We start from the raw sequence: 26,437 nt of genomic DNA, 5'->3' as shown, positions 1-26,437 counted from the left end.
ACTTCACAGGGTTGCACTAATGACTTTACCTCAAGCTGCGTTGGCAAAGTGCCAGCTCTGCACTGGGCACAGAAGGTGGCTGACAGCACAGGCCATTTCTTCTTATCCCTCTGTCATTTTTGAGGCTGTCCTCCCTTCCCTAAAGCCATATCACATATACAGCTCTGGGCTTTCATCCTTTTCCTTTCAAGTCAGGGAGGGAAACAAAAAAAAAACAGTTAAAATCATGACTGGAAACTTCAACTGTTTGAAAATGTCTCTTTCTGAAATTAAGCATTTGTCTCCTCATGCAAGAAAAAATATGTAGAAAGAAAAAGTAATAAAACTGTGCCCCCGGTTACTTGGATATTAAGAACATAGATGACCTTACCAGGGAATGTTGTTCACATTTCACTGTCTGAAAATTTTCTCTCCTGTCCCCAGGTGATCCAGGGATGCCTGGGCCGAAGGGCTATCCTGGAGAAATAGGAGACCCTGGGCCAAGAGGTTCCCCAGGAGATTTAGGAAGGCCAGGTCCTCCTGGAGTAAAAGGTATGTGGGGAGAATGCCCAGGCTTTCAGAGAGCTCCAGCTCATTGTGGGCAAAGTCACAGCTCCTTTCCTGGGCTTGCATCTCTGCTTGATCAGCAGTCTCTCAAGGATTTCACCAGTAGCTCTGCCCCCGCACAGCAGGGGGTAAGGCCACACCCATCTTCACTTGCCTTCCATCGGGGAATACCCTGGAGCTTGGTGTTTCCATCCTGTAGCTTTCGATGGCATGTTGCTTGTGTCTGTCATGATGTTCATGTGTGTCCATTTGCCTACACTGATAATGGAACTCCTTTTATGCCCTAGATTCTGTGTTAGGTGGTGGGTGTCATTTTAAAGAAAATATACATGATTCCAGACTATTTCATAAAAGAGACAGGTACAGTGCTAACACCATAGCAGTTGGATTTAGCTTCTACCCTCTTAATGCCTAACATGTGAGTTATATTTTCACAAATGGACCCTTGGGAGACACAACCCATGTCCAAACCATAGCACCAGAGCTGGCAAGCATTTGAACCCTACAGATTGGTAAGGAAGGCATTAGGTAGGGATCTCTGGCATCCCCAAGAATAAATTTCAGAACTAAAGGCATGCTTGTCTGTATTCAGTTATTATAAACATCTTCATAATAAATAAACAAAAGTGAAAACAAAACATCTTTAAATCAGCCTTGAACTCTATGGGTAAATCACTTGCTGGACAGAGCAGAGCCACTGAGTGTTGGAGAGATAGAAGGAGAATCTTCCAGAAGCCCTGGAGTCACTCATCTAAACCCAATAAGGGCATGGTAGTCACACAAGGGAAGGAGTGTAGCACTAGGGTTCCCGGGTATACTTTAACCAGCAGAAACAGCTTGGTAGTCATTCAGCATTTCAGGTATTGGTTACCATTAGAAACTTAGAATTGCAGGAATGCCTATTTCTTGAGTTGTAGGATGCCATAAACGCTCTCTGTCCATTGTGTTTACAGAGCATATAGGGCATGGCTTTTAACCTGGCTAGTACGTTATAAAAGCACAGTGAAAATAATAAAAATGTTTCCAACACTGAGGGTATTAAGAAAATGTTCAGAAATAGAGGAGAGGTGGACCACTGAAGAGGGTGGCAGACTTTAAGGTATTTGTATGCGTCAGTACATGTATATTGATTGTGGGAAGGGATGAGGAGACAGGAGGGCTTTCCACAGAACGAATACCCTTTGAATTACATTCACTTCCTTTGCTAGATACAGAAACACTTGTTGTGGCTGTAGTTTTTGGATTTTAGAGGTAATAGTGGTCTGATTATCTTTCTAGGTATAATATAACAAGGTACAGCAAAGAATGCTTACTATTAATATATATTCAAGTGTAGGTAGAATTTTTCATCAGTACCAAATAACTGACACAGAGACTTAATATAAATTATAAATGTGTGGCCAATAGCTCAGGCTTATTAATCTATTCCCATTAATCTATGTATTGCCATGTGGCTTGTGACTTTACTTGTCCTCCAGCATGTCTTGCTCCCTCCTGGTGGCCTTCTCTGACTCTGCCCTTTTTCCCAGTATTCTCTCTACCCCTAAAATCCTGCCCAGCTATTGGCCAATCAGGTTTTTATTAACAATGAAAACAACACTTTTTTTTTTTTCGGTATACAGAAGGATTATTCCACAGCATTCATGCCCTTACATTCATCTGCCTCCCCTCCTCATTGGTCCATTTCTCCTGTTCTAGACAAATGCCTATTCTGTGTGCTCTGTACATATCTCTAGCACAACACCTGCGTAGGACTTTCTTGTTACATAAATCTTTCCGCCAAAGCAGCCCGAGCCCCACCGTCATGTGGGCAGACTCCGCCAGCCTCCCGAATTCTGCCCGCTGCATGGATGAACAAAATAATACAGAGATATATTAGGTACAAAGCTGCTTGGCCAATGACTAGGATTCTCATCTGCTAGCTCAGTCTTAATTATCATAAATCTATATATTGTATAAGACTTATCTTATAGAGGATGCCTTTCGCTGGTGCCCTCTCTTGCTGGTGGCTCAGCGGACACTTCCTGTTTCTCCTTGCTTAAATGAGTCTCCTTGCTATGTCACTTCCTGTCTGGAACATCATTTCTCTACTACATTTCCCAGAATCCTCTTTGACTCCTAGTCCTACCTAACTTGCTGCCTCATTGGCCAAACAGTATTATATTTATCATCCAGTAAGACAAACACACAGAAGCACTTCCCCATCACTTTCTTACCAATGGAAGATATTTTTTTCAAAACTAAGACCTTTGGAAAAATACAACAAGTATTTTTGGTTGGTGAATTGGCAGTTATGAAGTCAGGGTTCTATAGTACAAACAGCCGGCGAGGGACAAGCTTTCCTGGTCATACCCTGATGACTTAGTTACCTCTGCCTCTCTGCCTCCCCTTTTCTTCCTGTAGCTCAGCTGTTGTCAGGCCAGTGGCTTATACACATAAATGAAGTGCTAGTAAAAATCAAAGTTCTTCCTCTTAGAACAGTTAGAAACCACTTCTGAATTAAATGCTTCATTGTTTTGAAAATCCAAATTCTGTTTTTTTTTTTTTTGTCCTTTCTGCTCCTCACTCCTTAGCTTTCCAAGGTCCCCAGGGCTTCAACAAGCAGTAGTGTGGTGTGTTTGTCTTGGTGCAATGCTGCAGACAGGGGAAGTCCTCCTTTGGAAGTTTCCAGTACACTCAAGCATTTGCTGGCAAGCAAATAACGTGATGGGAGAGGTTATTGTTAGAACATGTAATCTCTTGATGCCTTCTCCATCTTCACTGACGTTTGTAGTAATGAGAAAACCAGACTTGTGGCAAGTTTAAAGTTTCACACAAAATGATGCTGTTGTTGTTCTGAGTTTTTCCTCTGGTGACTGTGGACATTTGCTGCCTCTGGCAACCCTTGCAGACCTCCTGGGCTCCTCTTTGACTTCAACATTCTTCTAGTCTGGAAGGATTTGGTAAGGATCCAAAAAGAAAACATTTAACATTGTGAAGGCTCTCTCTCCACAGCCTTCCAGTTCCACACAACAGGGAGAGTTTCTGAGTGCCTGCAGGTGGTTGTAATATATCCTTCCTTTTTGAACATTTATCAAATGCCTTCAGTATGACATTGCTTTCAAAAAAAACAACACAAAACAAAACAAACACCTAGTAGGCGTGAACTTGGTCCATAAATAAATTACTTTAAAAGTTATTTCTAATTGCCACCCAATGTTGTGCATTGAGAGGCCTTGAAAGGAAACAGTCAAAGGGCATTTTACTCCCAATGCAGACCCTTGCTGCAGTGCTCCTTTGCTACCACTCGGGGAGGCTGTTTCACTTCACACGGCCCAGCAAATGATCCAGCCAAACAAAACAAAACAAACCAGTGGGATACATTGTTAAAACCTAAAACATCACAGCAGAAATCCGTTGTTGCAGTTCTCTTTATGGATGTAAAAATGAAGCAGGACCCAGCAGAAACACTTTGAACTGAGAAACTGAATATTCAAAGTATGTGCTGAGGAAAGTCGGGGACCAACTCTTCCGTTTGAACAAAGCAGCTGCTGAGCACTGATTTCTTTGCTCTGCTCACACAGACTGTGTGGATCTCTGAGTCCTGTTTGAGGCCAGTCAGAATTAAACTTTTAACTTAGACACATGATACAAGTGGCTTGACCGCTCGTTTTTATGTTTCTAAGTACATACACTCTCTAAAAGGAAAACACCCCATGTCTAGTTCTTTATTCACACAAGATGAGAATGACAGAACCCTACTGAGAACTACCTGTTTTGTGGCAATCCTACATGTGGATTGGGTATCTGGGCTAGTGGCAAGTAAAATGGTTCACTTTTGTGTTTATAGAGGGGGGTATGCATACATGTCCATGTACACTTGTGCCTGTTGGGGATGGTGGAGGTCAGAGGTCAATGTTGGGTGTCTTCCTCAATTGTTTTCCACTTTATTTATTTATTTATTTATTTATTTATTTATTTATTAAGACAGTGTCTTTTACTCTCAATTGAAGTTCTTCTTCCCAGGTTGATTCCAGCTTGTGTCAGGTTGACAAAACTGGGACACTCACTAAGTCTGAAGCACAGTGAGGGTTAGATTGGGCTAGAATAGCTGGGATCTGCCTGTCTCAGCTCCCCCAGTGCTGGGTTACAGATATGCACCCAGAATTTTTTTTTAATATGGTTCTGGGGATGAAATGTAGTCCTTCATACTTATGTGGCAAGCCTTCATTGACTGTGCCACCTTCCTAGCCCCAGGAGTTCACTTTTAGAAGGTGATTTCAAATGTCTTTGATGAGGAAGAAAATGCCTTCCATCAGTGAGCTATGACAATCGGAGCAACACTCTCCCTGAGCTCCTGTAAGTAAATTATCTTCCTGTCTCCCACCCCAGCACTTAGCAAACTGGATGTCATTGCTTCTTTGTCCTGTCAGGTCAGGGATTACGTCTTTCTTATGTCTCATTGTCTCTTCAGTACCTGTCATGAGATATGCTCTTGGGGGATGGAGCTCTGCATTAGGAAGTCATAGTTATCCTTTCAGTAGGCACTCATGTATTTGCTAGAAAAATATACTTTTAATTTAAATCTTACTTTCGAATCTGTTCTTGATAAGGGTTCTCAACCTTTGCCTTTGGTTGTGAAGATTTCTCTTTCCCATCATCTTTACAGTTAGTGTGGCCAGCTACCTCATTTTTGGGGGACTGTCTTAGGATGTAGAATTCCAATGCCAAAGGTCCTAGTCAAACAAGGGCACACTGGTCACCCCCATTAAAATGTAAGCCCTGCCAGTGTCCTGGGATACAGAGTAGCATTTTTCTGGCTTTAGAACAAAAATCTAACCCAGGAGTTGGGACTCTGTCCCCAAGTGTAGACTGTCTAACACAGAGAGAAGGCACAATGTGCTGGGGTGGAGGTTAGATTCACTGACTAGAGGAAGAGCGTACTGGCCTCTGAGTGCAGCCGGGTGCAGCCTTAAATGGTGGTTGTTAAACAGAAGGACTATCAGAGAGGTGAATAAAAAATTCCTCATTACCCAGGAATGTGCTTTGTTAGCCTAATTGCCCTTCATCTGCACTGTATATATTTTATGCATGAACAACTTTCTGATTTAGAGATGGGATTGATAAAAGCTTTCAGTAAAAGGGGAAAATTACGCTTAAAACCCTGCCCAGATGTAGCTGCATTCAATTTAGAAAGATAACATTGGGTCACATAAGGGTCGGCCAGTTCAACAATGGCAAGGGGCTGGGCTGTGACAGCCCAGGATCTGGATGGGTTGATGCGACAATGGAGAGTTGGCAGAGGCTAGGACAGCCTCCTTTAGCCAAGTCCCTAAGCCATCAATCTTGGTGGCTAACACTGGAGATCAAAACACGTAGAAAAAGCAAAGTGGTCTCAAAAAATTTATTATCATTTTAGATAGATTGCAATAAATATCCAGATTTGGCAGACAAAGAAGGCCGTTGTGTTCTTTTGGTGCAAACTTGAAATACTAGCTCATAAAATAGGAAAGAAGATTGGAAAATAAACTAAGCCAGGACTGTGAAGAGCAGTTAGAAAAAAAGAGACTTAGGGAAAGTAAGGACACATTCCCCCATTTTTTTTCAGTGCAAGAAAATATGGCACATTTGAATCAATCTAAATTTGGCATCTTAAAAAGAGACTCCTGTTGTCCCTTTGAAGTACTGATGTTAAATAGAATGGAGCCAATAACTATGTTATCCTCCAATCAGTATTCTCTGTGAGAACCTGCTTTACTGAACAGGAATATAACTAGCACAGGAATTATTTACCCATTGGTAAATATCTCTAACTTCTCAGAATCGTATTTGTTTCACAAATGTATTAGAAAAAAAAAGTGCATGCAAGCAGAAACTGCGGTCTACTCTGTAAATACAGCTCTCTCTTCATGTCTTCAACCCCCACATTCCTTCACTTTTTATAATACACTCGAGTCAACAAGCATCTGTTTGATCCTTGTGAGGGTTGAACTATGAGGTGTAGGAACTATGTTCAGTGTGGGGACAGAAAGATTAGTAGGGCCTTCTGGTGGGCTCTGATTTATCCTTGAGCCAGGGAGGCCACTACCCAAAGTCACGGTTGTTGTACAAACTTGGTAGATGCAATCCATCCAGGGAGCTCTATGGGGGTACCTTGGGCACTGCAGCGGCCACTTCCTGTGCTCTTGGTCACAAGAGATGAGTGTGGTTTTGTCATGAACCAATAGAATGCTAATGGGGTGAATGGGCTGTGTGGAGGATGGCTTACTTCTGGGTGGGAAAGGACAGCTAGCAGATGGAAAGTCCAGCAATGAACTAGGAATGTCATTGGGTTTAGCCAAAGGCTGAGCAAAGCTTTCTTCCAAGAATCACACAGTGGGACAACAAGACATGTGGAGTGCATGTAGCTGGGCTCTGCACTCTTGAGGGATTCCACGATAATTGTTACCTGCCTGCTCCCTCACTCTGTTCCCCTCAACTTTGTGTTGCCCTGTTAGAAAACTCTCATTTGAAAACGTTCGACAGAACCCAGCATCTACTAATGGAGTAAGGAAAAATTCTCACTGGATGTGTTCAATGGCAACTTACGTAAAGCCGGGCTGCTAGCTGTCTCTTTAGACAACTCTAGAATGCCTTTTTGGTTAGTCTAATTCCACGTGTACTGACATCAGTGGGGGGCATAAAGTCTATTTCAGAGCCTGAGGTTTGAATTCAGAGACCCCTACAAAGTCAGTTCATTTGCTGTAAGAAGGTACCAAGACAATTCTGGAAGAAGTAGCTGCAGAGAATTAGCTATAGTTGAGCTTGACCCACAGGTCTTGTTTTCCAGTGTAGTACAGTGCCTAACACAAAAGCAAAGAGAACAAGTAGTCCCCACACACCACAGCAGGAATCATCCTGTTGTTTTGCTTTGTTACCATGACTACATCTGGAATGAGTTAGGACCAGCACACCCTGGTGGGAAGGGAAGACTCAAACTGGGAAGCAGAAAGCTGGGATTTACTGACATCTAATCTCTATCCTTGCCTAGAGATTTTATCATCATCAAATCCATGGTCACTTCCTGCATGCAAATGTGGCAATTCTAGACTGTCTCCCATCATGAGTTAGTTACAAAACAAGCCTAAGAAATATATTTATTAAGTCTTCTTGTCAGAAAACCTTCAACAAATGAATGTGCTGATCAACTCTCAGTCTGTATTCTGGCCCCTATGATGACGTCCAGTGAGATCTGTCTGCCTTCCTCCCTTTGACTCACTCTCCCCTGGTGTAGGCATCGTATTGCAGCCAGACTGGGAATCAATAGCTGGTCTAACCTTTGAGACACAGAACCTATGTTGTGTTTCAGGGCCCCCTGGGTCTTCTGGTCTGAATGGCTTGCATGGTCTCAAGGGTGAGAAAGGAGTCAAAGGTACCTCAGGTAAGACGGATCTATTGATCAAACTTTGATCCATGGACCTAGGGATGAAGTAGAATCTTTCCCTGGTATTTCCTCAAGTCATGAGAATTAGGGGTGAATACAAAAGAATGATATGGGGTAGAGACAGTGTTGGAACCATTTCTAGATCTGCAGATGGTTTATAGAAAAAAAGACATTTAAGAAAAATTGATGCAAAAGAGTGGTAGTTAATAGTACTTTTCTTTTTAACGCTTAAGTCTGTCTACTGAATTCTTGATAAAATGGGACCAGATTTCAAGATGTTATGAAAAATAAATAGCCTTCTTAATTAAAAAAAAATACACTGATTTTTGTTTTTGGAAAGTATAGCAATGGCTGGTACAATCACATTAATCTAATTAGTAGTGCTGGCATCCCTTTACTGTGACTGCCAAGATAAATTACTTGAATAACTTCCCATTAGTTTTTTTAAGGCCCATTTTTATAATTTTCAATTATGTGTCTATGTGGGGGTTATATGCATGTGAGCACAAGTGCCAGGAGAGCTGGAGTTCTTGGTTCTCCTCGGAGCTGGAGTTACAGGCAATTATTATGAGTGGTACAATTTGGGTGCTTCCAATCAAATTTGGGCCCTTTAGAAAAGCAGCAAGTGCTCTTAATTGCTGAGTCATCTCTCCAGCTCTCATCCTGCCCTTAATTTTGATGTCACAGACAGGTTAACCTTCAACCACCATGCCATAGCCTATTCCAGTTTTAAAAAAGTCTAGTGTATTTTTTTCCAATTGAAACAGCCTACATCAGACATAGTAGCTGAACCCAACTTATAAATTTGAATACCTATCAGAAAAAAAGATTTTACAGTGAAACATTACTCTCGTCTTGGAGAGAGATGAAATCTTTATGGATTTGGGATATTCAGAAAGTAACTTAGTCACTTAAGATTTGTTTGGTGGCTCTTTCAATGGGTCTTATTAAATATATAACCCTTCCTAGAAACCAAAGATAGTCTCTCCCCTTTTAATGGGAAGCTCCAAAATATGGTAGACCAGTCTCTGCCCAGGTTTCTAAGCAATTTGTTCACAGGTATAGTCATCTCCTTTGTTTGTTTTTTGGTTTTTTTGTTGTTGATTTTTGTTTTTTGCTTTGTGAAATGGTTCCTAAACTAATATTTCTTAAAATTTGGGACATAATCCCAACAGAAACCAAATCTGTGGTTGGTTGGTGTGATGGGTAATAAGCAAGAGGAGCACCAATGCATCCAGAATGGGTCCCTCTGCAGAACCAGCCACTTCCTCTGCCGTATTCCTGCTGTGGGGTGGGCCCCTTTCAGGTTCTGTGACAGGGGTGAGTTCAAAGATGCAATACTGCTGCTGTTTTTCTCATTAAGGTTTGCATGAAATGGGTCCACCTGGGCCAATGGGAGTTCCTGGACTAAAGGGAGAGAGAGGTGACCCTGGGAGCCCAGGAATTTCTCCCCCAGGCCTTTCTGGAGAAAAAGGCCTCCCAGGACCCCCAGGTAAGAAGCTGCATGTTTGATCTTTCCTCAAGAACTAGTTCCAAACATTTCAGACAGGATGGGGCTAACATATAAACCTGTGATTCCACAGGGAGACCAGGACCACCTGGTCCCCCCGGTGCCCCAGGAAGAGCTGCTAAAGGTGACATTCCTGATCCAGGTCCACCTGGAGACTGGGGACTTCCCGGCCCTGATGGCCCAAGAGGTATGATGGCATGGTGACAGAAGGTTTCTTGCTTAGAAACTACCAGCTGGGTATGGCTGTAGGATCTCCCAGAGAATCGCCAAAGTGGCTCTACCAACTCAGCAGGTGGATTAAGTGAGATGCACCTGCATGGGGAGTATAGGTAGCAGTATCCAAGGCCCAGGCCTAGAATATAGCCACCTTACTCCTCTGTATCGGCTGCAACAGACTCCTGCTGCTGCTCAGGTACACACAGAGGTGAAACACACATTTCTCATCACTAGACTGACACTACCTGTCGGGGGTGTCCGGTAGGAAAGAGTTGTGCTCTCCTTGTTCTCTAGCACCTACCCACTGGCCTAGGGGGCAGGTCTCCAGCCTGTCACGTACACAGGAAGTCTCCACATGGGCTGCTAGCAGTGCCTGTTGCCTCTTTCACAGTTGCACAAAGTGCAGAGAAAAATTCTCAAAGTTGCTAACAGCTAAAACAAAACAAAACAAAACAAAACAAAAAAAAACAGTGATAAACTAGGTGGGTCTAGGTGTCAGGTGAAGAGCATATGAGAGTCATGGGTTCTTCCTTAATTTTAGCCACATTCACACTGGCTCATAGAACTCTTATGTGGAGACACATAAGAGAAAATAAAGGCAATAAAAACTGTGCTAGGAAGTACAGAATTTAAGTAAGAATAAAGTTGGGGTCAGCTTACTTCTATGTATAGATATTTGTTTTAAAATAAGATTATAATTTTGAGAGCACATTCATTCCTCATGAGCTATATTTTATTAAAACTTCATCCTTCCATCTGCCCACCATTCATCCATCCAAGCTTCAACCTATATATCCATTCATTCATTCAACCGTACATTTATCCACCCACTCATTCACCTAACCAGCCACCCATTCCCTCACTCACTGAACCACCAGTACACACACTCATCCATCCACACACACCCATCCATTTAATCACCCACCTACCTACCCTCCCACCCACCCATCCTTCCATCCACTCATTCATCTACCATCCACCATCCATCCATCCATCCATCCATCCATCCATCCATCCATCCAACCCATTAAAACAATGAGATGATTGAAGACACAAACCATTAGCTGATACTTTCCAAATGGTTCAGAAGGGAAAGAGGTCTATTTATTTAACATTTACTAAGCTAACTTTTCTCACCTTGGACCCTATAGCACAGATTTTGTATTTCACTTCTGATACTGTTGATTTTCTTGTACTTCTATTTCTCTATTCCCTTGTTGGCAAATCACTGTGCTTCATTACCTGAGAAGCTCTCAAACCACCAATACTCAGTTTTGTCTTTGACTGAATGTTTTTGCCTTCTCTCTGTGTCAGGAGCACCTGGGCCTCCAGGTTCCCCTGGGAGTGTTGACCTTCTGAAAGGGGATCCAGGTGACCCTGGTTTGCCTGGACCACCTGGTTCCCGAGGCCCACCAGGCCCTCCAGGGTGTCAGGGTGCCCCAGGATGTGATGGCAAAGATGGCCAGAAAGGTATGCATGTTGGCTGTTCTTTTGGTGGTGTGTGAAGACCTTCCTCACCTTACTCTAAGAGTCTGGGGTACTGTCTTCCTTGGCATGATGTCATTCCTATTTCTTGTGGAAATGGTGATGTCATTTCTAAAATGCCCTGGCTTCACCTAAAAAGTCCTCAAGTTGGAATAAAAATTGAAAGAAGGACACACAGAGATTGGAACTGGTAGAATGTTCATAATTCTAAGCTATATAGTGAGTTTTAGGCTAGCCTAGGGTACCTGAGATCTGTCTTAAATAAATAGCTAAGCTGGAAAAGAAAAAGAATGAGTCTTATGGACTAGACTGAGTAACAGAAATATAAGCAACCTTGCCCATGTGATTTTAAAGTGTAGAAGCCACCTTTAAGGAGTAAAACTAGCCAGGCAGGGTGGCTCATGTGTGCTATCCCAACATATGGGGGGCTGACACATGAGAACTGCCACGAGCTGCATAGTGCCTCCCAGAACAACCTGAGCCATAGAGTAGGACTGTGTCTCAAAAATGACCACTCCCCATACAATTTTTAAATAAACAAGTAGAACTAAGTCTTATACTTTACTCAATAAAATGTGTTTAAATATTATTGTTTTTAACATATAACCAGTATAAAACTACCAAGGAGCTATATATTTCAGTTTATTGTTCCAAACTCAGAGCCTTTCCCCAGTTTGCCACACCCCTGCCTGCCACTGAAACTCAGGATGTTTCCAGTCCAGGTTGGAAGGACCACATTTTGTATGCTCACCAGTTATATGTAGCTAGGAAAGAATAGTTGTCTCCTGGAACATTTTTTGTCCAAAAGAGTCTAATCTGTATTTTTTTCAACTTCCTTATTTTATAAGGGGGGCGGGTATCAAAAAAAACCAAAAAACAAAAAACCCTACCTCTGAAAATTCCAAAAAAGGGCCCAGAAATTACCACCTTGCCTTACTTCTGAACCTAGTATGAGACAGCAAAAGATTAAGGCAAAGAGGAGACACAAATTATTCCGAGGCTTCAATAGCCACAGTGCAAAGGCTGGGGGATTGAGTAGTGCATGTTTACACAACAGTAGGCAGAAACCTCTTTATCTCTATTTTAATAAAATCAGCTGTGATGCTGTAGCTTGCATCTGCAAGCTTATGAGCATCCACTCATATCAGAATAAGACAGATGTACCAATGCTCCAGGCATTAAGAAAAGAAAGGAAGCTGACAATTCCAGAGCATGCATCTTCACCTGGACATAAGCTTCAGAGCTGGGGAAATAGCAAGCCAAGCTAATTGAAGGACCTAGCCGAGGGCAGAGAGGATGCTAGGAATAGTGGCAGATGAGGCTGGTGAGATGCCTCAGTGACTGCAAACACTCTTGCCGTGGAAGCATGAAGAACTCCGTTTAATCCCATGAACTAGAAGACTGACTTCACCAATGTATCCTCTGACCTCCACACATGCCCTGTAGCATGCACATGCTCTCCATTACACACACACACACACACACACACACACACACACACACACACACACACACACACACGCATGCACGCACACATGAGTGGGCCTCACTATAAAATGGTGAAGAAAACAGTGGTAGGACCTTCAGCCATGCAGACACCTTACCCCTAGGTACTACTCTTTCCTTCCCACCCCGTTCTAATCCTTTGCTGTCCCCAGAGAAAGTTCAGGATATGAGGCTTTGCTTTTCTGTGTAGATTCAGCTTGCTAGCCCTTCTCATTGACCACTGGGGTTCTTTTGCAGAGGTACTTCTTCTTAACCCTCCAGAATGAGTCAAAGTGCCTCCCTCCCACCAGCTCCGCCCTGCTTGTTCTTGGAGAATAACTCTACAGACGCTAATCCAGTTATAGTCACTGTAAAGTCCATTCTGTGCCCTCTTCCTTATCTTTTCTTTAGGACCAATGGGATTCCCAGGGCCTCCAGGGCCACCTGGCTTTCCTGGGGAACCTGGAGAGAAGGGATTGCCTGGCCCTCCAGGCAGAAAAGGACCCATAGGTCCTCCAGGTGAGCTTGATGGTCGTATGTCCTAAGGCATGCCCGTACAACCTCCTATTTAGGTAGTTACTATGAGGGCCACCTTTCAGGAACCATCGCTACATACTTGTAAGTTAAGCTCTCCCAATATAAATAGTGTATTTGTTTCAGACTGTCCCATCAAATCTCATGTCTGATAAACTGTTAGAACAAATACAATTAAGAATTAAGAACTGATGTCACATATAGTATTTCAAAAGGAATAAATATCTGTGTGTTTCTCACCCATGAGACAGAGGAGGATTTGACTACTGTTAGGATTGTGTGTTTACTTCTTGCCCCCACATTTCAATAGATGTCTATATTCTGAAATAGTACATTAGCTCCTATAGGATAGGAGGCTATTTAAACTAATTATTATGTAGCCAAAATTTTTTAACCACAAGAATGAATTGGGAAGACAGAGGACATACAGACATATGCATGTAAGGGTAGTAGAAATCTCAAACAGTATCATAAATAATGCAGTGATAATTCAGAATGTTTTGCAATGTTTGTGACACTCTAATCCAAGGAACAAATGTAGCACACTGCTTCATCAGGGGTCATAGTACAGCATGACAGAGGGTTGGTACTTGGATTCTTTTTGCTTCCTTTCTGTGCATATAATCTATGAAACATGACAAATTAATACAGAATTTTCAGAAGCCCTTAAGTGCCATAATTCCTATACACACTCATTCAGGACACATTCACCATAGAAAATCAGCTAGAATTGTCAGTTTCTCAAGAGAGTTTCATTCCAAGTCCTTGTAAAGATAAAAACTCCATTAGTACAAAAATCATAACTGCTTCTGTCAATCACAATGATGCAAATGCCTTATGTAAATACACCGTTGTCACTCTGCTTGTCACCCGATGCTCCCTCAAATTATTATTTATGTTCTCAGCCATTGGTTTCACTTTTGTCCTCACTCACAAATTTAAATGTTCTTTCCACCGCGTGAAAACCGTCACCTCATTTTGCATTTCGGCGGTGGATCTCTTCAGGCTGCAGAGGTAAGAGTTACAGTGGGATGGATAATTTCCTCTGACTCTATTTGCTCATCATTTCTGCTCTTACCCTTTCCATTGTGTTTGTTAAACTGCTGCATTTTTGCATAGATGGGGTTTTTGGAGTCATTGTAGGCCTTAATGTCTTGGCTTCTTTGCTGCAGCAATAGTAACCTCATATTAGTGTACTGGTGGTGGCCGTCATTAACAGCTGTCGAGGTGCGATAGTCACGCAACTCACAGAACTTCAGTTCGGTATAAGTGCTCTTATTGTTGGATGCCACAACCCACGATAGTGTAGCTCCTTTTAGGATTCCCACAATGTAAACATAGACAGCATCTCCAAATTGATCAACATCAACATTACTAAAAGACAGGCCCTTATACCAAATAAGAGGCAAGTCCATTTTCAAGAACAAATTTATTTGTATGTTAAAAAGAAAATGTTGTATAGCCGGGCATTGGTGGCGCACACCTTTAATCCCAGCACTTGGGAGGCAGAGGCCAGTGGATCTTTGTGTGTTCAAGGCCAGTTCCAAGAGCTAGTTCCAGGACAGCCTCCAAAGCCACAGAGAAACCCTGTCTCAAAAAAAAATAATAAAAATAAATAAAAAATAAAATGTTCACACAACAGTTTGCTATGCAAAACAATGTGTAATTTTGTATCTGACATTTTCAAAGAGAATAAAAAAAATGTTCTCAAGAGTTAAAAAGCAGGCATGTGTAGTGGTTCATGTAAGTAATCCCAGCATTGGGAAGCTGAGGCAAGAGGACTTGCTGTGTCTTCACAGGCTAGCCTAGACTACAGACAGAGACCTTTTCTCAAACGGGGGCTGCAGAAAGGGCTGCTAAGATCACTGGCTGCTCTTCCAGAGGACCAGGGTTTGATTCCCAGCAACCACATGGCAGCTCACAATTGTTTATAACTGTAATTCTGGGGGATATAATGCTCTTTCTGGCAACCACAGGCATGAGGCATGTACATGACTCGCAGATGACATACATGAAATCAAATACCACACACATGCAATTAAAAGAAAATTGTAAACCCACCCACCCCACCACACAAAACAAAAAGAGGAAAAAGAAATAAATTATGAAGGTGTGCATTTATTCTCTCCAGGTATTTGTTATTACCCTAAAGAAAATTACCCTGAAAACAGATTCATAAATTACTTTTAGGGATTTTAGAAGAGACATTTTTATCTATTTTCTTTTAGCTCCTACATTATTAAAAGGTAAAGAAAAACAGGATGAAAATTTTAAAAACTCATACTATTTTACATATTCATAATTCAAAATTAGCTGAGATGTTGAATAGATTTTTATTTCTTCCCTCTTTGTGTGATAAGTTGAAATTCATTTAAAGATAATATCACAGTCTTTGCCTAAAGTCCAACTAAAATGGGAGAGGTGTCACACCTCTGTAATACTAACATGTGGTGGACTGAAGCAGGAAGATTATTTGATCCAAACTGCCATGGGCTATGTAGTGAGACACTACCTCAAAAAGTCAAAAAACAAAAAACAAAAACAAAAACAAAAAACAGACAACAAAACAGCCAAGCTCCCCCAATTTGGCCTCTTCTTGGAAAGGTCCAGTTTATCTGGGAAAACAAGAGACATTCCTTTGTATCTCCCTCAGTTGCCTTACAGAAAAGTCCAATTTTACACTAAACTGGACATATTGTGAAAAGTTCTCTGGGTCTGTATTGCTTATAATCTCATGCCATGTTTTATGAAAGGTTCAATTCCAAGCAGCTTACAGACTTCAGGTCCATCTGGCAAAAGGATGGGAAGTTATTGTGGGATTGGATACTCTGTGGTCATGGCTGAGTTTCTCTGATTGCTTTGATCCTTCATTATTGACATCTAAATCATTATGAACATTTGCCTGAACTTTGAGACAACCATAACTCACCAAGTGGTGTGTTTTTAAACATCTCTTCTCTTAGAATTTATCACATACATATGAAGAGTTTTTTTGGCTGTGGATGTAGCTCAATGGTAGAGCATTCAATGGTAGAGCATGAGTACCCATGGGTCCCATCCACACCACACACACACACACACAGAGAGAGAGAGAGAGAGAGAGAGAGAGAGAGAGAGAGAGAGACAGAGACAGAGACAGAGACAGAGACAGAGAGACAGAGATAGAGACAGAGATAGACACCCAGAGAGACAATAGATACAGAGACAAAGACACAGACAGGGACACAGAGAAATAGAGAGACAAGAGCAAGCTTGAGGCAATATGAAATGATGACATGAGGTGAGGAAGGTGCATTTGGAACCAGAGCCTTCTGGTTTGTAATCTGGACTCCACAGTGTTTGGGCTGTGTAACTACAAATATATAATGTATCCCTTGGGTTTTCTAACCTGAGATATTCTGAAAATACAGTACATAGCATGGTTGTCTGGAGAGTGGAGTGATGAAGCACTTCGCACAGGCCCTGGTACACAAGAAGACCTTTAGCATCTCTTCACTATTCTTGGTACTGCGCAGGGGTATTCTTAGCCCCTGTGGGATGTTTAAGAGTGACTGACTGACACTTTGGGAAGCAGCCTGTCTTGATGAGAATACAAGCAGTATGTTAGGAGTGTCAGCCCCTCAGTGTGGTAGTCCTCAAGGTCGGGCAGCCTAGTTAGTGCTATGCACGTCAAGATTGGGAACAGATTAGACGTGCACACCTCAGATCCTACTTCAGACCTCCTGTTATGATAAATCTTTCTACCAAAAGCCGCAGCGCCCCACCGCCGTGTGTGTGCTCTACACCAGCTGCCCGCCTGAGTTAGGGCCCAAATAAATACACAGAAACTTCAAACACAGGTTTAAAGCTGCTTGGCCAATGATTAGGACTTCTCATCTGTTAGCCCAGTCTTAATTATCATAAATCTATATATTTTATAAGACTTATCAGACGCCTTATTGGCGTCACTCCTTGCCGGTGGATCATATTGTGCCGCAGGAGCAGAGGGGAAAAGAGGCATACTTCCTGTTTCCTCGCTTAGATATGAGTCTCCTTGCCTTGTCATTTCCTGCCTGGATCATCACTTCTCTACTACATTTCCCAGAATCCTCTTTGACTCCTAGTCCTTGCTTGCCATTGGTCAAACAGTATTTTATTCAACAATCAATAAGAGAAACATACAAAGAAGTACATTCCCCATCAACCTCCCGATTCAGAAATTGCTTTCTCACCAGCTGGCTGATGACTCTAATGTGCGGGTCTGAACTCAGCTCTGCATTGGCTCTTCCCAGCACTGGCTGACACTGGAGCCACCTGAAGAAGTAAAATCATACCCAGCCTTGCGGTTCACCTCAGAAATTCCCAGGTGTCTCAGCAGCCAAACGTTTGAAAATCTCTTGTAGCTCGATTTATCAAGCCCTAAGTTGAGGGTACAGTTGAGACTACCAAGTACCACAGTATTCCGAGGAGATGGTGTGGCAGTGGAGGGAGGAGACAGGTAACAGCCTAGCTTTTTGACCTCTGTAGATCATCCCAACATTCATTCCAAATTGAAAAACCACAGCACGAGATCCCCTGGCCATCTTGAATTGTTACACAGGAGAAGCTGATACTAGGCAAATCCACCTGGTTCCGGAATGATTAGGAACACAGTAAGCCCAGCTTTAGGGACCCGTAGTTTCTCTTGCAGTGATGCCAATGCCTAGCTCACTATTAAAAAAAAAAAAATAGCACAAAGGTTGGAAATCCCTTGCAGGGCATCAAAGTATTGTTACCTCCACCAGGAGTGATTAATGTCTATTTCTGCTTTCACTGGCTGTCCATCTCTCATTTCAGCAATCAGTCACTTAAGCCACAAAGCCTTTCTAGAAGGTTTGCGTGTGTCCCTGCAAGGGGCAAGGCAAGATCCCACCATTGAGAAACTTACACTAGACTGTTGAAGATTCTTGTTAAGATTTCAGCACTGTGTCAGGAATCCTCCCTCCCTCCCGGAGAATGTAGAGGGAGCTGGTCCATAAGGATGTGAACCCATTTATACAGCAGTGACTCCAACCACAGGTGAACCCGGCCCTCCTGTGGATGTGGATTCCTGTCCTCGGATCCCAGGACTTCCTGGAGTGCCAGGCCCCAGAGGACCAGAAGGAGCAGTGGGGCTCCCTGGACAGAGAGGCCCCCCTGGACCAGGTATGAGCACCTCTGAGCTCACTGTTGAAATAAACATCTATGTGTTTTGTGATACTGTTTTTCAAGAGGAATCTAAATAACTCACCGTGGCGAAAATGTGAAAAAAAATCCTTCTTTTACATTTTTTTTGTGTGTGTCAACACAAAGGGAATCCGATTCTAGATTCACAATCCTTTCTATTCTTCTGTTGAACTCCTATTTAAACCTTTAGATTTGCCCAGCTCTTGGAGGGTATGTTTGCAAACCCCACAGTACATCAGAGGATGTGGCTTGGTTTTGAACATTAGCAACAACTAAAATTAAAATAATAACAATAATAATAATAATAATAATAATAATAATAATAATAATGATGATGATGATGATGATAAACAACCAAAACCAGACAAAAATGGTTGAATTGGGAACCAGTGGAGCAGAAACAGAGAAGAGAGAAGGACAGGAGCCACTTAGAAGAGGGAGAATGAGAAGATGGCAAGTGGATCTGAATTTTGGCAATGGCTGCATTGTTCCTGGAATGGACCCGATGAGCACTGGTCAGTCACTGTCAGGGTGGGAGGACCCTGGTTAGCACACCAACCAAATTGTCCTGGCAAAAAAGTATTCTCCACGTAGTTTATTTTCTTCCTGCACATCCTGCCACATTGGGTAATTTATGCTGAGCTAAGGAGTGCTGGGCGTCTGGATAGCACAGACCAATTGTGATGCCTCTGAGTTCAGCATCTGTGTGCAGAGCATCAGAGGGGAGGCTGGGGCCAGCCCCTCTCTTACATCCTCCACCGCCTGGCTGTTCTTTTAAGTGCAGTGCCAAAGGATGTGGAAGGAGAATGGAATCTTGTATCACTTGTTTTGCTACCTCCCTACAGACCATAGCAGCCTTCCAGCAGGATTCTCATTGCTCATTGTTGGATCTCCACAGGGTTCTGGGTTACAGGAGGTGTCTGCTAAATACTTGATGAAGGAATACATGATGCCCTGAGTACAAGCTGTAGTGTAGGGCTGCTTTTCTCACCCTAGTGCTGTTGACTGTGGAGCCAGGCAATCTGTTCTGCGAAGGGCCACTCACTTTGGGGTGTTATGTAGTGTCACTGGCCTTTCCTCACTAGACATGAATACTGGAGCCCTATCTTGTGATGGCCAGAAATACTTCCAGATGTTAACACATGGCCCCTGGTGGACAGAAACACTTGACACTGAGAACTGTTTGTGAGGGGGAAGTATGGGAGGTTATGAGAAGTGATAGTAGCATCAGCCTAAAGGGAAGCTAAAACACAAACAAACAAAAACCCCAAACTTCATTGTGGGGTTGCAGAGATGATTTGGCTTCCTTCCTTCCTTCCTTCTTTTCTTCCTTCCTTCTTCCCTCTCTCCTTCTTTCCTAATTCTTACTTTTTTTTTGAAACAAAGTTTCTCTATGTAGCTCTGGCTGCCCTGGAACTCTCTTTGTAGACCAGGGCCACCTTGAACTCTGGGACCCACTTGTCTCTGCCCCCCAGAGCGCTGTGATGAAAAGCAGAAGCTGCAACCATATCCTCTTGCTGAGTACTTTGTGCATTAGCATCAGGACTGAATTCCAGGCCCCAGGACTCAAGTCAAAGAGGTGGTGCAGTTCATGTGCCTATAGTCCCAGGGCTGGGAAGGTAGACACAGTAGGCACTCTTGGGCTTGCTACGCAGCCAGGCTAGGATAAGTCAGTGAGCATCAGGTTCCATGAGACTTTGTCTAAAAACAACGTGGAGGGTGATTGAGGAAGACACCTGACTCCAACCTCTGGTTTGTACATGAACGTACACACACACACACACACACACACACACACACACACACACACACCAACAGTCAAGTGTACATGAACACACATATACCTGCACACACTCACACACCCCTACACACAAATATACATGAACACACACACACCTACACACACCTACACACAAGTGTAGGTGAAGACACATACACATATAACTACCCCCCCACACACAAACATTATAGGAGTTTAAACAAAAAGAAAAACAAAGACAGTAAACACAGCTTTAAAAAAGCACAGCTGGTTGTATATCTGACGACTGTTATTTCTGCACATGTTTTTAAAGCGTCCGTCCTACCACACTGTTTTGCAAACTGCTGTTCTTAACATGCCATTAGTTCTGTGTCATTACATATTTTCCAACAATATTGTCTGTGGTGGCTGCAGAATATTGCATTATTTGATTGGGCCATAATTCATTTAACCACCACTTTCATGAATTATTTATCGATTGTTTTGATGCCAACATTCTGCAAGAAATAAATGAATCCAACAAGGCCCTGCTCTTGAATCAACAGAAAAGGAAAACAGAAGGTACTCTAACGACTGGGATTTCAAGCCTTCTGGGCCTTCTGAATCCCTTCCTTCACCCCTCCTTCCTGGAGATCTTTTTAAAACACACATTGCTGGCCTCAGCCTAGACTTCCTGGCTTGTCAAGTGCTAAGACGGCTTTGAGATTCATTTTTCTAAGAGTTCTGAGTGCTGCTACTGTACTGGGTCACCTTAAATGCATTTAAGGTGGTCTCACCTTCTCATTCTGAGAAGCAGCTCCTAAAGCATGTCTGTCTGGGTGATGATTATTTCATAATTAAGCATCACTGATTATACCAGAGAGGAAGTGTGATGGTTAGGAAGGGACACTCTGAAACTTGACTACAATTACTCTCTGGCACTCAGTTTCCTCTTGTCAAAGAGGCTGATTAGGAGACCTACAGGTTAACTGTCATTGATGGTCTGACCTCATGAAGTAACAGAATAAGCAGTAAATCTGTTTGCTATAGTCACTGCAGGTATTGTTTCCTTAATATAAGCTCCTTGAGTGCCATTTCTGGTGTTAAGAGTTGGAGAGATGATTTAGTGGTTGAGAGTGCTTGATGCTCAGTTATGAGGATCAGGGTTCTGATCCTGGCATCCACTTTGGGCAGCTCACCTACACCTGTAACTCCAGCTCTGAGGGATCCATGCACTCTTCTGCGGAAACCTGAATATGGATGTACACACTCATGAACACTAACATGCCTGCAAATGCACACACACACACACACACACACACACACACACACACACACACACGGGTGTAAAACTTTAAATAAAATTAGTTTATAGGAAAAAAGAATAGGCAGAAATAACAAAAAACTAAAAAGGAGAGGGAAAAACAGCAAATAGGCAGAAATATGGGTTTTTCAAAATATGCCACCAAGTTCCTTGCCAGAATGAGCTGTAAACATCAAAGTCCAGAGCAGTAGTTACCAAAATGTGGTCCCCACTACCAGCACCATAAGCCCCATGTGGGAACTTAGCTGAAATGTGGATTCTCTGGACCTGGGCCAACTGATGGGTAGATTCAATGTCATCAAAGTGGGGAGGCATCCCAGAGTCAGTTCATGGGATGTACATGCTGTAGTTTTCACTACCATCATCACGAACTTTCCCCACAGGGTGCAAAGGAGGGCCTGGGCTGGATGGCAGGCGGGGTCAGGATGGCATCCCTGGATCTCCTGGGCCTCCAGGACACACAGGTGACACTGGAGAGGCTGGCTACCCCGGAGCACCAGGTAGAGTTTTTCTTTCTTCCCTGTTCTATGACATTAGTCTTGACTCTCGCTTCTAAAGTGCATGTACAAATAGACTTGCCTTGGATACCAGTTCTGCAAGTCTTGAGAGGGATTTCCATGTTTTCTGTTTTATACCAATATATCCCAGTCACCCAGGACATGTTTTTATCCTTAGTAACCATTTGGGAGGGGTTTCTAAGACACTCCTCCTCCACACAGAGGAGTTGCAGGTTCTTGTGTTCTATGGACAGACTAGGGGTGGGGTCCTGAGAGGCAGGCTGTGTCCTATTTCCTTCTGTTCCCTGATGCTGAGCATGACACTGAAAGAGAGAAACTAAAAATTCTTGTTAAATGGAATGCTCTAAATTGTGGGCTTCATTTTCTTTCTTTCTGCAGGCCCTCCTGGTCCTACTGGTGATCCTGGGCCCAAGGGGTTTGGCCCTGGATACCTCAGTGGCTCCCTCCTTGTTCTCCACAGTCAGACAGATCAAGAACCTGCCTGCCCTGTGGGTATGCCTCGGCTTTGGACCGGATACAGCCTGTTATACATGGAAGGGCAGGAGAAGGCACACAATCAAGATCTTGGTATGGATACAGCAAGTCAGAATGTGTCGTGTGCTTTACAGGGCCATGCACACAATGGCTCAGACAGCAAACCCTGGGGTTAACCTGACAGCTTCATCAACATCTTAGCCACTAACTCCCATGGTATTAATACTTATAACAAAACAAATCTCTCGTGCTAATTCCCACGATCCTGTTAGATTCCACAAAGTCTTATTCTGGTGACTGGTTATTATCTACTTATTATTATTATTTTTTTTTAGACACATAGTTTCACTTGTAGCCCTGGTTGACCTGGAACTGTGTAAATCAGGCTAGCTTCAAACTCACCAATACCCACCTGTCTCTGCTTCCTAAGTGCTGAAATTAAAGATGCGGGCCAGCACAGGCACAGATTACCCCAGTTACGGGTCACCACAGGCATGGGCCTTGATTCTTCTTTTTTTAAAAATTTTTCCAGTATCCTTCTGCAACAGGATAAACATAACCTTGTTACCGAGGGCAACCCTTTGGTACTAAATGTGCATTATTTAATTGGGCATACTGAGATCCCGGGTTTATGTATGGACTGGCTGAAAGCAGAGCTTGCTGGGCACATGCTATAGCATTGGCCAGTGCCAACTCTCAGGCCTGTTCTGTTCCATTTGGGGAATCGCAGGACTTTAGGCATCAGCCCTCCATGCTCCTTCCTATCTTCCAACAGCAGATTTATAAGCAGCAGGACCCGATGTCAAGGCACATGATGACACTGGCAGGGATGGATGGTGGATGCAGGAAGTGTAGGGGCAGTTGACAGGTGGTTCTTACTGCCTTCACCTGCGGCAGGCCTATGGGTGGCAGCTGTTAGATGGCCATCTTTATTTTCCTCTTGGTACCGCCACGTCACTTCCTTCTTTAGATGCCTAGGTTCTTCAAGGACAAGGAAAAGATGGGGGAATGCTTATCTTGAAGCTGCTTTCTCTTCTTTCTAATATTGGGTCCTTCTCCTGCCCTGGTGGAGCTGAAGCGCCAGTCTTAAGGTTCTGTAGAACCCCCTGGGCAAAATCCAAGCCCCTTAACAAGACTGCCAAAGCCCACATCCTATGGTCTGAATTATTTCCAGATACCCAGAGATGAAGTCATGCAGATGCATTTTCCTTGGCTCCCACAAGCCTCCACTGAGCTCTGAGCCCAGTGCTCTGTGCCTCTGGCCCTCTCCATCTCAGCATCTTCTCCTTTGAATGGTTACCACTCTCTCCAGTTCCCAAATTTTCATATTGGGTATTCCAGCTTAGAATGAAGTTCCAGTCATTCCACTGGGAGTTTTGGGAAATCCGCACCTTTCACCCTCAGGGCTTCTCTGGATCATCTGTTACCTTCTGTTTGCTCATTTATATTGAGAAGATAGATGTATCTGTGCTCATCTCTAGCCCTTTGTGGGTTGTTGGTCTCCAAAGAGAAGGATGAATGGATGGAGGCTGGTCCACAGATCAGAGAGATGGCCAAAGTGGCAATGGGTTCTGGCATTGTTCTCCATAGGTCATAGCTGGCGTCTATAAATGCCACACATGGGTGCCACTGCCTGCTTGCACACAACAGGATGCTCATATACTGCATATCTTCTTTCCAAGGTTTGGCAGGGTCTTGTCTTCCTGTGTTCAGCACACTGCCCTTTGCTTACTGCAACATCCACCAAGTGTGCCACTATGCCCAGAGAAATGACAGGTCCTACTGGCTGTCCAGTGGGGCTCCACTTCCTATGATGCCACTCTCGGAGGAAGAGATCCGCCCTTACATCAGCCGCTGCGCAGTGTGCGAGGCTCCAGCCCAGGCAGTGGCTGTCCACAGTCAGGACCAATCCATCCCACCGTGTCCACGGGCGTGGAGGAGCCTCTGGATCGGGTACTCATTTCTGATGGTGAGAATCCTACCCTCGAGCCTTATTCCTGTCTAGATGGTAGTTCTGTCTGTGTACTGTGTAGCTACCAGAGGACCCAAGATCAGCCAGGCCAGTGCAGACTACAGTCTGCTGAAATATGGGGCCATCATGATTGCTGTTATGATAAAGCTCGAGGGACCTTGCGTGTGGAACCTTGTGTGAGGGACCTTGGTGGATTTCATGGCGAGGGTGACCGAGGCGGAGGGACAAACATGCCAGGCAGACAGAGCTTAAGTGAGAAGTTTTATTAGAAAGAGGATGGAAGGGGGAAGGAAAGAGAAGAGAGGTAAAGAGACACAGAGACAGAGACAGGACAGAAGAGAAGAGGGAGACAGGAAGGAAAAGTCCTGTCTGCCCCACGGGAACAGCGGGGGGGGGGAGGAGTGGGAAAGAGAAGAGTAGGAAAGAGAGAAGCGGACAAAGAGCTTGAAAAGAGAGGGCAAAAAGAGAGTGGGGAGTACGGAAAGAGAGCATAAGTGGGCAGGGGGGGGTCTTTCTTTTAAAGGGGTCCTTTGCACCTGTGTGCAGACTCCATGGAACCCTGGGCTGACCAGGGTACTGCCTGAGTGCATTCTGCCAGGTGACAGGGGCAGGCCAGCATAATTGCCGGAATCCTTACAATTGTTTCTAGTTTCTTTCTCATCAGGCATTCTTTGGTTAGTTTCTTAGAAGATGGATTTACTTCAACCATAGGTGACATTGGTTTCATTTTGCATAGACACCCCAAACAGCTCTTACTTGCTCCTCAGCACACTTAAGTTGTTTTTTTATGGAATGACTTAAAGGAAACCTAGTCATGGGCAGGTCACTGATTCGATCTGGGTGGTCTGGAGTGGCTGAGCCTTAATGCTTCATTTTTGTCTGGGTAGCACACTGGAGCTGGGGACCAAGGAGGAGGGCAGGCGCTCATGTCGCCTGGCAGCTGCCTAGAGGACTTCAGGGCTGCACCGTTCCTTGAATGCCAAGGCCGGCAGGGAACCTGCCACTTTTTTGCAAATGAATACAGCTTCTGGCTGACCACCGTGAACCCAGATCTGCAGTTTTCCTCTGGCCCTTCACCTGACACCTTGAAAGACTTGCAGGCCCAGCGCCAGAAAATCAGCAGGTGCCAGGTCTGCATGAAGTACAGCTAGAGAATTCAAAACACGCCCACTGGCATCAAGAGATACATCCCAGAGAGGAAAAGATTCCCCAGCTATTCCAGCACATTCGGTGGTGCTCGCTCCCTTCTCTGTCAGCCATGCCTTGTCTCAGCGTGGTTACCCCAGGAGTCCTTCTCCTCCAGTCAGATCAAGCAAACTTTGCACACGTGGATTTGTTTGGCCCCCGCCAATCTAGATGAAACCCACATATTCTCTCTTTATTGAGATGATGGAAGAACAGGCTTTATTTGAGCATGTGTTAATTCCCAGAAAAGAAAGTGAATGACAAAGGCCAGATTATAAATGCCTGAAAACTCCATTCATTGGTTGATAGCGTCTCGAACAACTGAAGTCAATTATGCTGTAATCCATTGGGCTTCTGGCTAGATTTTTACAGGAACAATATAAATAGGCCAACAAATGAAGCTATGAAGGAGAGATTTTCAATGTCTCAAAATGATTTCCTTTATAATCTATTTTTCTTAAACCACGCACTTTAAATAATTGTGGGACCATGGCCCAAAGAGGTTTTTGAAAAGGAGGAAGAAAAGAAAAACAGCCTCTCCTCTCTGCCAGCATTAGCAGTTCATTTTGCCAGGAAGGCCTGCAGTCCTGTATTTCAGGGCCTCGACATTAGCATAAACACTTCACAGATGAATATAAAACATTACGTTCTCTTCTGCATTTCACATAGAATGGAAATGCCTACTTTGGCAACCCTTTTGAAAAGTAGCAATTAGTGGAAAAATATATTCAATAAGGGATTAGGGGCCTAAAAGCTATTAATGAATATTAAGGTACTGATTCACAAAAATTGACTCCCCGTCCCAGGGAACCTGCAAACAGACCACTTTTCCCCAGTCGGGGGCCAGCGTGTCCTCCTGCTAAT

The 26,437-nt window shown here is 43.6% G+C and overlaps 1 protein-coding gene across 1 annotated transcript in view; it reads left to right on the top strand.

Annotated features, from left to right (window-relative positions):
* Positions 1-25,785, top strand: part of LOC100756006 (collagen alpha-4(IV) chain) — a 94,320-nt gene extending 68,535 nt beyond the window's left edge. The window contains exons 36-47 of the mRNA XM_035439257.1: positions 424-531; positions 7,874-7,945; positions 9,312-9,440; positions 9,532-9,645; positions 10,989-11,144; positions 13,056-13,163; positions 14,184-14,192; positions 18,216-18,341; positions 21,808-21,924; positions 22,321-22,509; positions 24,099-24,385; positions 25,276-25,785. Of these exons, the coding sequence (XP_035295148.1) occupies positions 424-531; positions 7,874-7,945; positions 9,312-9,440; positions 9,532-9,645; positions 10,989-11,144; positions 13,056-13,163; positions 14,184-14,192; positions 18,216-18,341; positions 21,808-21,924; positions 22,321-22,509; positions 24,099-24,385; positions 25,276-25,539 (1,679 nt within the window). The 3' untranslated portion in view covers positions 25,540-25,785. The remainder of the gene's footprint in view (positions 1-423; positions 532-7,873; positions 7,946-9,311; positions 9,441-9,531; positions 9,646-10,988; positions 11,145-13,055; positions 13,164-14,183; positions 14,193-18,215; positions 18,342-21,807; positions 21,925-22,320; positions 22,510-24,098; positions 24,386-25,275) is intronic.
* The last annotated feature ends 652 nt before the right edge of the window (positions 25,786-26,437 follow it).

This window comes from Cricetulus griseus, chromosome 2, assembly GCF_003668045.3.
Source record: "Cricetulus griseus strain 17A/GY chromosome 2, alternate assembly CriGri-PICRH-1.0, whole genome shotgun sequence".
NCBI classification, from domain to species: Eukaryota; Metazoa; Chordata; class Mammalia; order Rodentia; family Cricetidae; genus Cricetulus; species Cricetulus griseus.
Note: the sequence above shows the minus strand (reverse complement) of the source record. Positions and strands in the feature narration are given on the sequence as shown.